At 41.4% G+C, this 11,786-nt stretch overlaps 3 protein-coding genes across 3 annotated transcripts in view; 1 reads left to right on the top strand and 2 right to left on the bottom strand.

The window, feature by feature from the left end:
• The first annotated feature begins 2,356 nt into the window (after positions 1-2,356).
• LOC139460819 (alpha-aminoadipic semialdehyde synthase, mitochondrial-like) overlaps positions 2,357-11,786 on the top strand; it is a 32,379-nt gene continuing 22,949 nt past the window's right edge. Inside the window, exon 1 of the mRNA XM_071242295.1 lies at positions 2,357-2,429. The gene's annotated coding sequence lies outside the window, so the exon portion shown is untranslated. The remainder of the gene's footprint in view (positions 2,430-11,786) is intronic.
• LOC139460422 (uncharacterized) lies at positions 5,237-5,803 on the bottom strand. Its single transcript, XM_071241915.1, has one exon. It carries the CDS (start codon positions 5,801-5,803, stop codon positions 5,237-5,239), a length of 567 nt encoding a protein of 188 aa, XP_071098016.1.
• On the bottom strand, positions 5,852-11,395 carry LOC139460421 (uncharacterized). The gene has a single exon (XM_071241914.1). The coding sequence runs from the start codon at positions 11,393-11,395 to the stop codon at positions 5,852-5,854; it is 5,544 nt and encodes a 1,847-aa protein (XP_071098015.1).

The raw sequence follows: 11,786 nt of genomic DNA, 5'->3' as shown, positions 1-11,786 counted from the left end.
ATTCGATTGGGACCAGTGACAAATGAACTTTCGTGAATGGTGGTGCCATATTGTGGCCATGTGCAGTGACATTTGACTTTTATGCATCGCTATTAATTAATTCTACATGGTATTTGAATAATATTTCATGGTGTTTATGCTTTGTGGTTATACGAAATAACACAGGATCATTAACTTATTCTTTACCAGGTAAATACATTTTTAACTGTAAAAGTATTCGTTGTTTTCGAAATCGTTATAACATTTGAAAATTGATTACAATTTAATACATGGAATGATCGATCCTGTTTTACTTCCATTATGTTTATTGTGATTGTATTTTATATCTCAGACCGGAACTCATGCTTAGATTTTCCGAGCTGTGGGCAGCTCTTGTCCACAGGCGGAGGATGTTATAAGGTCAAAAATGCATCTCAGAAACGAATGATAATAAATAGAACCATTATAGCTGCAATTAGGAATTGCATTAAATATAGTTCGTGACAGAACTTGTAGTTGGAAAGGAATCAATAGAGAAAAGACATTTTACATTTATCACAAGTGTATTCTGGACATTTCACATTTATCATTGGATTGGTCTCTGGCTATCGTCCATGAGTTAATGAAACAAATGGGGAATTACAAGGTATAAGCCATTGGGAGCTTCGGAGCGAGTCACAGAATCAATAGAGAGATGAGCAATCTGGCACGTAGGCTTTTGGTATTTTTCCGATGGCGACACACATGAGTTCATGGTCAGATCTAAACTTGTAACGAATCAAATGGAGGTATTGAGACATGTGACAAGGACAGGTCAGGCTCGAACACTATAAAATGATACCCTCAACATTAGGAGAGGGAAGCGCGGTTTGCAGTCGATCGAGTCGAATCCCGATCGTTCTAAGTTTCCCCCAGCTAGTGACGAGCCTGACCAGTCTGATCCTGTTCTGTATTGATAGATGGGCTGAGAGTAAGTAAAACTATGTGAGTATAAACTGGTGTTGCGTTTCTTTATTATGTGAGTATGAATGCTGATAGAGACAACTTGGAGTAAGGGTCATTAGGCCAATCACTCCTTGACGGAGCCGAGCCGTGGTGGACAAGGCGAGGGCAATGTCCTGGCTTAATTGACCACAAGGACCAGGAACGGCAATACATTTAGTAACTGTAGCAGGGTCGCACTGGACGCCCAAAAGCAGTTACGACAATATGAGAAAACAATCCAGTAAATTTCTGGCAAGTAACATATGCCTTCATTACATTACCCTTTTCGCGAACACCTGGTGTCATCACTGATTTTTAGCGACCCATCCAATTGTGTGTTACGGCTATTTTGCCTTTTAGGTCCAATGGATAATCGAGACTTATTCTCTGGCGTTGACTTTTTATATTATGATAAAGTTATTAGAACCCATTTTATATACCTAAATAAATCGATTCATTTGCCTAAAAATCATACAAATATATATATGCATGTAAGTGATACAAATGATTTGCAAAGATATTAAAAAAATAATATTCACGAAAATACTGCAAAAAATAATGTTGATGAACAAAACGCATGAATTTTTTTGTCTACACATCCTGACTCAGTTTTTCCTTCTCCCAAATATTAAATTGTCGGCCCTTTAATGGTTATAGCTGAAGATTTCACAAACAATATAATATGTCTAATGTAATTCAAATTCTGTGGAGTTGACGTTTTATAAAATGAAGTTACAAACTTATCTATGTTTTATGACACAACATGTGATAGGAATTGTTGAATACCATTCAATTCAACTCCATTGTTGGGTTGGGTTCCAATCAGGATTCGAACCTACAATCTCAGAGTGAGGCACCTAACCGACAGTACACAAAGTCTGCAATCTAACCAACTCAGCCACCGATGCTTTAGGAGACTGGCTAACACCTTTAATTTAACGCAACTGACATATGGTTTTGGCTATGTGTGGAATGAATAGAATGTTTATTCTAATTCTCTTTCTAAGGATATGTACTTCCAAAATGGTGTACAACCAATAACATAATAATGTCAGTTTTTGCTAAAAAGATTCTATACTAGGAAACATGTCCATGCATTTGTGTCATGCAAAACTGGAAAAAAACTGGTTATAGACAGGCGGTTATTGGACTGCCACCTGTTTAAATATATTTCATTGTCACACCTTGCATTGAACATTCACACTTATAGGCAGGGCAAAGTGACATTTGTAGTCAGTCACGTGTTCAACTCAGCATTCGCCACAGCCATGACGTTTTGTATTGATTGACAAGGCATTGTTGTACGTGATTGACGCCATGTGTTGGGATGACATGTTTGTGTACGTGATTTACTTATTATCTACTTACGGGTATCTGACACTCCCCTGTCATAAAGAGTTGTGTGCAGATATATACAGTTCAGTTACAAGTACGACTGAGGATTTTGATGTTGCCGAGAGCCACAGGTAAATTATAAACTTTTGATTTTTACTCTTATAGATTAATGCAGTGTCCTAAGAACACCTGCTCTTTGGTGGTATGATGCAGCATGTCGATGTTGATACAATACAGTGACTGCAAGGAACTGGATGTGACGATCCGGGTTAAAGGTCTTCGTAAGAGGCGACTAACGGGTTCGGTTGTAAGGCTCGCTGACTTGGTTGATGCATGTCATCGTATCCCAACTGCGTGGATCGATGCTCATGATTTCAATCATTGGATTGTCTGGTCCACACTCGATTATTTACATACCGCCGTCATATAGCTGGAATGTTGCTGAGTGCGGCGTTAAACAACAAACAAAGGAAACGAAACGAGACGTGACGCCCAAATACAACAATATAGAGAATATTCACGATATCTTACATAACATAATTTTGTATATTGCGGTGCGTTGTCCGTTAATCCGTGCGTTGTCCATATCTGAAATTACTATATACTAGTATCAAATCTGCGTCAGGTTTACAATACATACTGGTATTTTTCTGATATGAGAAAACAATCCAGTAAATTTCTGGCAAGTAACATATGCCTTCATTACATTACCCTTTTCGCGAACACCTGGTGTCATCACTGATTTTTAGCGACCCATCCAATTGTGTGTTACGGCTATTTTGCCTTTTAGGTCCAATGGATAATCGAGACTTATTCTCTGGCGTTGACTTTTTATATTATGATAAAGTTATTAGAACCCATTTTATATACCTAAATAAATCGATTCATTTGCCTAAAAATCATACAAATATATATATGCATATAAGTGATACAAATGATTTGCAAAGATATTAAAAAAATAATATTCACGAAAATACTGCAAAAAATAATGTTGATGAACAAAACGCATGAATTTTTTTGTCTACACATCCTGACTCAGTTTTTCCTTCTCCCAAATATTAAATTGTCGGCCCTTTAATGGTTATAGCTGAAGATTTCACAAACAATATAATATGTCTAATGTAATTCAAATTCTGTGGAGTTGACGTTTTATAAAATGAAGTTACAAACTTATCTATGTTTTATGACACAAAATGTGATAGGAATTGTTGAATACCATTCAATTCAACTCCATTGTTGGGTTGGGTTCCAATCAGGATTCGAACCTACAATCTCAGAGTGAGGCACCTAACCGACAGTACACAAAGTCTGCAATCTAACCAACTCAGCCACCGATGCTTTAGGAGACTGGCTAACACCTTTAATTTAACGCAACTGACATATGGTTTTGGCTATGTGTGGAATGAATAGAATGTTTATTCTAATTCTCTTTCTAAGGATATGTACTTCCAAAATGGTGTACAACCAATAACATAATAATGTCAGTTTTTGCTAAAAAGATTCTATACTAGGAAACATGTCCATGCATTTGTGTCATGCAAAACTGGAAAAAAACTGGTTATAGACAGGCGGTTATTGGACTGCCACCTGTTTAAATATATTTCATTGTCACACCTTGCATTGAACATTCACACTTATAGGCAGGGCAAAGTGACATTTGTAGTCAGTCACGTGTTCAACTCAGCATTCGCCACAGCCATGACGTTTTGTATTGATTGACAAAGCATTGTTGTACGTGATTGACGCCATGTGTTGGGATGACATGTTTGTGTACGTGATTGACACCATGTGTTGGGATGACATGTTAGTGTACGTGATTGACTCCATGTGTTGGGATGACATTTTTGTGTACGTGATTGACGCCATGTGTTGGGATGACATGTTAGTGTACGTGATTGACGCCATGTGTTGGGATGACATGTTTGTGTACGTGATTGACTCCATGTGTTGGGATGACATGTTTGTGTACGTGATTGACACCATGTGTTGGGATGACATGTTTGTGTACGTGATTGACACCATGTGTTGGGATGACATGTTTGTGTACGTGATTGACACCATATGTTGGGATGACATGTTTGTGTACGTGATTGACACTGTACTTGCATCACCCTTGCGAGCTACAAGTCAGATAACCCCGAACCTCTTCCATTCAAGAAATGATGGTACAAGTGTCATTAAATTTGAAGGTGTTTATTCTGCATATGAAGGTTCTCATAAAGGGTAAAAGGCTGTAAGAAATACAAACACAAATGATTACTTAACCTGGTCGCTAGCATATAATATCATGTGTTTAACAAAAGGTGTTCACATTTTAAAATCATTACGGTAATTTGCTATTCAACAAAAATAACAACTTTTAGTCCACAATGCGCTAAAACAGCCTTTAAAGACACACCTAAAGAACGTAAGAAATATCCATTTACATATAACCTTATGCGACAATAAATTATAAGGGTAACTCAAACACATAAATTGAATGCGTCAGCATATTCAAAAACCGCGCGAAAACTTAGTCACATTACAAGGCTTGTCAAAGCGAATTCCGGACATATTATCCTATGACAGCCCAATTAAACTGTACACAAACAATTTTAACCATACTATCATAAATATACTGCCAATACTCACACTGTGGTGTGTCACAAGTGGTCAAAACCTAATTTTCCTGATTGCGAGAGCGAACGGCGTGGTTTGTCTCGGCTACCTTTACGCAACGACAAATTTAACTCGCGCACAGGAGAGTTCCAACAGCCAGGGAGCATACATTGCGGGAAACTGTTATGCTGTAACAGCACACTCCCCGCCTGATATCTCACCGAGATATCACCTCAAGTTCAGCAACTAAATCTAATAAATCAAATCTACATCTAAAATAACTAATATAACACATGAAAAAGTACTTTGGCACTTGAGAGTTCATCTTGAACTGGACAGTTTATGAAGTATCAGAGTTTGGAGATAGCAGTGTTACCAACTCTGTAACTGGACGAATGTACCTCGTAATCTTTCCTCCTCTCATTATTCGAAGTTCAACCTTTCGTACTTTCCCATCACTGCTTGGGAAGGCTCTCTCGACAACTGCGATTGGCCAATCATTTCTAGCACTGTTCTTCTCATTCAGTAGAACAAGATCACCCTGTAGCACATTACGCTGGTCCTGAAACCACTTCCGTCTTGGCTGTAGAGTGAGGAGATATTCCTGTCTCCAACGATTCCAGAACGTATTTGCGAGGGATTGAACTCTCTGCCATTGCGATCGAAGCAAGTCCTTGGAGTCACAAAGTTCCATCTGTTCCACCTCATGATTAGTCTTCTGAGTCAAGAGAATGGCAGGGGTAAGAATTTCTGGCGACTGAGGATCCGAGGAAATTGGGACGATAGGTCGCGCATTCACAATCGCAGATACTTCGGCCATGAATGTCGATAGAACTTCATGAGTTAAATGCCTATGGCGGGTTTCTGCCAACATAGAGTCCAGAATTCTTCTTGTGACTCCTATCATCCTTTCCCAGACGCCGCCCATGTGTGAGGATTGTGGTGGATTGAAAATCTATTTGGTCCTTTCATCATCTAGGAAACGCTTGATAGAATTGTCCTCAACATTCACAACATTTATCTTGAGGGCATCTGTTGCTCCAACAAAGTTTGTTCCGCGATCCGACCTCAGTTGCTTCACTGGTCCCCTTATTGAAATGAATCTTCTGAGAGCGTTGATGAATGAAGAAGAAGATAATTCTTCAACAACTTCGATATGGATAGCCCTTGTGGTAAGACATGTGAATAAAACAGCCCACCGCTTGTTATTAGCCTGACCCCCTCTAGTGCGACGTGTAACAACAAACCATGGTCCAAAGGTGTCTAATCCAACGTAAGTGAAGGGAGGACTTGGCATTAGACGGTCACTAGGGAGATCAGCCATCTTCTGGTATTGTTGTCTTCCACGGAGCTTCCGACATGAAACACATTTGTATATGAGCGAGGAGATCACCCTCTTAGCTCCAGTGATCCATAAACCAGCCGACCTAACTGCTCCTTCTGTGAACGTACGACCCTGATGTTTGACCCTTGAGTGATGGTGATGCACCAGGAGCCTCGCAAGGTGAGAGTCACCAGGAATAATGGTCGGGTTTTTCAGGCGAGCATCAAAATCTGATTTGTTTAAGCTTCCGCCAACACACAGAATACCATGTTCATCCAGCTTTGGATGCAAGCTCAATATAGTGCTATTCCTTGGGATGGGCGAATTTGCCAGCAGACAGTCAATCTCTGCTCCAAAGGTTCTGTACTGTACCATCTTCATTAGAAAGCGTTCAGTCTCTTTCAAGGTGTCCGAATTGATTCCCAATGGATCTTTGTTTTGGATTTTGCGAGCCATGCACTTGAGTAGAGTGAAAGCGCGTACAAGACTTTCCCATGAAGAAAATTTTTCAAGGTAGCGTGTGTCCAAAGATCCACTAGTGTTGCATACCTTTGTCTTCATGGACGAAGGTGCAGGTCTCAGTTCCTTGTCGTTTTCCTCATCAGTAAGGATGAAGGTGTGAGCACAGGAATCTTGAGAAATTGGCGTTGGACCTGAGAGCCAAATTGATGAATTCAACTGCGAAGCATGGATGGATCTGGTACCAATATCAGCCGGGTTCTTATCCGAATGGACATAATGCCATTGTTCTGGTTGAGAATATTTCCTGATACGGTCAATCCTGTTAGATACATACACATAAAACCTTCTTGTTTGATTGTAGATGTAGCCTAGGACTATCTTGCTGTCTGTGTAATACTGAACAACATCAAGAGGAAGTCCGAGATGTTCACAAACCAGATCCGCAATTTCAACAGCAAGTACTGCAGCACAAAGTTCCAACCTTGGTATGGTGTGCCCATGCATAGGAGCAACCTTTGCCTTGCCAAGAATGAAGCCTGTCCTTTGGCCTTTATCTTTATCAACAGTTCTCAAGTAAGCCACAGCAGCTACGGCCTTCTCTGATGCGTCTGAGAAGACATGTATCTCTTTTGTTATGACACCCTGAAATGAGACAGGCACATACGTGCGTGGTATCTTCAGTTCCTCAAGCAATGTTAACGAGTCCTTCCAATCTTCCCATTCTCGTTCACTGGCAGAAGGTAATGGTTGGTCCCAGTCTGAATTTCCAGATATCAGATCCCGAAAGAGAATTTTTCCACGAATGGTCACAGGAGCAGCAAATCCCATAGGGTCAAACAGACTGTTGATTGTTGATAGAATTCCTCGCTTGGTGTAAGGTTTTGGGTCTGCAGACACTTTGAAAGTAAAGGAGTCAGATTGCAAGTCCCACGCCATTCCTAGGCTACGCTGCACAGGAAGCAAGTCTGACCCTAGGTCCAGGTCTTTTAGGTCTTTCGCCAAGTCGTCTGATGGGAATGTTTTCATAACCTCTGGATCATTTGATGCTACCTTGTGTAGTCTCAGATTTCCTCCTGACAGCAATGCTTGCTGTGTTCTCTTTATTAGGTCAATTGCTTGCTCGGTAGTTTGTAGACATGTTAGCCCATCATCAACATAGAAGTCTCTTTCGACGAAGAGCTGCACATCCTTTCCGTATGTTTCTACAACAGACTTGGCAGATCTCCTCAGTCCGTAAGTGGCAACAGCTGGTGAAGGGCTGTTTCCAAAGACATGAACTTTCATCCTGTATTCCACCAACTCTTGGTTTATGTCATTATCCTTATACCATAGAAATCGTAGGAAATTCCTGTGTTCCTCTTTAACGAGGAAACAATAGAACATTTGCTGAATATCTGCCATTACAGCTGTCGACTCTCTTCGAAAGCGTAGAAGCACACCTACAAGACTGTTTGCTAAGTCTGGTCCATTCAGCAGCACATCATTAAGTGATGTCCCCTCATGATTTGCTGAAGAGTCGAACACTGCTCTTAACTGGTCCGGCTTCTTCGGGTGGTAAACCCCAAACAAAGGTAAATACCAACGTTCCTCATCTTCCGTCAATGGTGGAGCCAACTCTGCATGATCATTGTCAAGAATTCTCTGCATGAATTCCAGGAATTGTTGTCTTTTGATGGTGTCTCGTTTCAGGCAGCGATCTAGAGTCTTGGCCCTGTTCAAAGCTTGGCTCCTATTGTTTGGGAGCCGCCTTCTGCCATTTCGGAAAGAAAGTGGGGCAATCCAGTTACCTTCTGATGTTTTGACCATTTCATTATCCATGATTTCAAGGAACTCTCTGTCCTCCACAGATAATCCTAATTTGTCATCCTCTTGAGTGGTAACAAATAACTTGTCCTCATTTTGTCCATTTCTTTCACGTGCTGTGAAGATAACCTTGTTTTTCTCATTTCCTGATGACCAGCCTTCCTTCACTTGAAAGTGATTGTCACAAGGCTTAAATATGGATGGGCGTCCATCTGACAGAATGTAAGTCTTATTTACCGTGACTTGCTTGGGCTGATGAACTTTGCCAAGGCAAGTTTCGCCTACAATCACCCACCCAAGAGAGAGTTTTTGTCCATAGGGAGTCTTGTTTGGGCCAATCCGTTGGTCCAAAACATGGTGGGCCTCTATTAGGTCCCTACCAATCAGAAGGAGAATTTGTGCGTCATTGTCCAGAGGGGGTATGCAGTTAGCAATGTCCTTCAGGTGATTATAGTGCATTGCAACCTCAGGTACAGGTATCTCTTCTCGGTGATCCGGAATCTGATTACATTCTATCAGTGTGGGAAGCTGTAACCTGGAATGTCCATCAAATGACTCTACGATGTAGCCTTTGGCCCTCCAGCCAGAAGTATCTTTGCGTCCAGCACAAGATGATAGTGTGTATGGGATTACTTCACCATCTGCCTCCATGTTCGTAAAGAATTCAGACATCACTAAAGATGCATTGCTCTGATCATCAAACATAGCGTACATTCTTGTAGCCATATCAGGTCTTCCCTCTGGATAAACTTTCACTAGAACAGTTTTTGAACAGGACTTTCCAGCAAATCCATCTCCACATATCTGAGTGCACTTTGAAGCAATAGGAAATTTGCTTGTGTCTGAAGGTGAATCTTTCCTCTCCCCGCCATCATTCACTCGGGGAGAAGGTGTTCCTGTTTCTGAGTTCTGTTGTTCCCAATCAACAACATGCAGTGCTGTAGCATGTCTACTGCTTCCACAAAATGCACATTTAACAAATTCCCTGCAGGCTTTGGCTAGGTGTGTCGATGTCAGGCAGCACCTGTAACAAATACCAAAGCGCTTGATTAGTGCCTTGCGGTCTTCAATAGTCTTAAGCTTGAATGCCTTACATTGATTTAAAGAGTGATCAGTCTTGTGGACAGGGCACAGTTTTGACCAGTCCTGGTTTCCTCTAGTCTCCTGGGTGACCTCTGTCTTCCGATTTGCTGCGACCAGGGGTGGTTTAGATCTGTCTTTCCTAGGAGAAGCTGTGTAAGTTTCATGTGCAAAACTTGGATCATTTTTCTCCTTGCTTATGTCTCTTACGAAATCCACAAAAATTGAAAATGGGGGGAACGACACTTTGTTAGTTCTTTTGTATCTGGTGGCATGAGATGTCCATCTCTCCTGGAGGCCGTAAGGCAGTTTGTTGACAATTGGTATCACCCCAGCTGAGGAATCAAAATAAGACAGAAGTGCCTTGTATTCATCCTGACCCTTGATGGATTCAACTTCCGAGAGGAGGTCTGAAAGCTCGTATAACAATTCACTATTCTTGTAAGTCAACCTTGGGAAAGCAGCCAGTTTATTCTTCCGCGCAGCCTCAACCATCTCTGGGCATCCATATCTTTCATCCAGCCTTGCCCATATTCTTTCAAGGCCTCTTGAAGGGTTTTGCACATTAGCAGCTCTCAAACTGTTGGCGTATTTCGAGGATGCAGGGCCTAACCACTTCACCAATAAGTCGAACTCTTCAACGTCTGTAGCCTGCAGTTCGGCAATGATCCTGAGAAAGCTTAACTTCCAAATGGCATATGATTCAGGCCGATCGTTAAAACTTGTGAGCCTTGTGAGCAGTAACTCTTTTTTCAGCAGGAAGCGTGACAGTTCAGCAGCAACAAACATGTTGTTGCCCTCATCCCTATGAATGTTCTCAATTCCATCTCCTTGATGTGCCACTGAGTACACTAAATCTGCCTCTGCACATGGAATATTAGTGTCCGGCAATACATTAACTGGTCCCTGTTGAGCCAGTGGGGGAGAAGGTGAAGTCAGACGTCTGTTGGCCTCTTGTTGAAAGTAGTGCCGAGGCACAGATATGTTACTCGTTTGGTTTTGTGAGTGCCTCGCTACGTAATCCCTTGTGCGATCCTTGGCACCTTCAACTGGTAATGAGAAATGACTGCTTGATCCCTGAGAATCTTCCTCTAACTGCAAGGCCCTTACCTCTGCTTCAGCCCCAGCCACTTTTTTCTGTTCTTTGAGAAGTTTGAGGTCAGCATCCATGTCTGCCTTCTTACGAGAGGCATGAGCAGCAGCAAGTTGTTGCTGCTCCTCCAGAAGTGCACGCTGCTTAAGAATCTCTGCTTCCTTGACAGCATATTCTGCCCTTGCACGTGCTGCCTCTGCCTTAGCACGCTTGCTAGCAAGCGACGAACTGGTGTTGCTTAACCCAGATTTGCTGGTGCGCATAATTGACTTTGATTGATAGGATGATGAATCAATGAGTTCCCGGACGTGATGATCTAAAAGTTTGCCCGTGATTTCAATTTCACTTTTCAGTACCTGGTAGTTCTGCAGATGTAGATCTAGGTCATTGTTGCTATCAAGAGTGTTTGTACGACGTAAGAAGTCTATATATGCCGATGACAGTTCACAGTAATGTGTATGCACTTGAGCCAAGCTCCGTTCAGTAAGTCGTAATGACTTGAGGTCGCCTTGGTATTGACTACAAGCTTTAAGAATTCCCTTAAGTTCCTGTTGGGCTTTAGCTAGTTTAGCACAGTGTGCATCCTTGGTCTCCTTATACATTCCACTTCCTTTTTCTGTTAGAGTTCTTAATCTGTATGAAGTTCCAGTGAGTTCCTCTTTTTTAATAGTTTCCATCTGCTTCAAACTCATAAACACCTCAGACCTTTCTGCTTCTGTTTTGTCTATGTCAGACATGATGAATTTTCTCACAGTAGTTATTACTGTATGTTCTAATCAGCTTCTAACTCCTGTTGTTGCCTGAAGAGGGTTCCTGTCCTATTGCACAGTGTAGATATACACAAATCCCTGTGGTGGTTGCATTTTCCTGTTAACCAGCTTGCAGCAGTCTTATACTAGTCCTTTTACTGTACTTGCATCACCCTTGCGAGCTACAAGTCAGATAACCCCGAACCTCTTCCATTCAAGAAATGATGGTACAAGTGTCATCAGATTTGAAGGTGTTTATTCTGCATATGAAGGTTCTCATAAAGGGTAAAAGGCTGTAAGAAATACAAACACAAATGATTACTTAACCTGGTCGCTAGCATATAATATCATGTGTTTAACAAAAGGTGTTCACATTTTA

The sequence above is a fragment of the Haliotis cracherodii genome, unplaced genomic scaffold, assembly GCF_022045235.1.
Source record: "Haliotis cracherodii isolate W230 unplaced genomic scaffold, xgHalCrac1.p SCAF_14, whole genome shotgun sequence".
Classification (NCBI taxonomy): Eukaryota; Metazoa; Mollusca; class Gastropoda; order Lepetellida; family Haliotidae; genus Haliotis; species Haliotis cracherodii.
The sequence above is the reverse complement of the archived record's forward strand: the minus strand, read 5'-3'. Positions and strand labels throughout refer to the sequence as shown.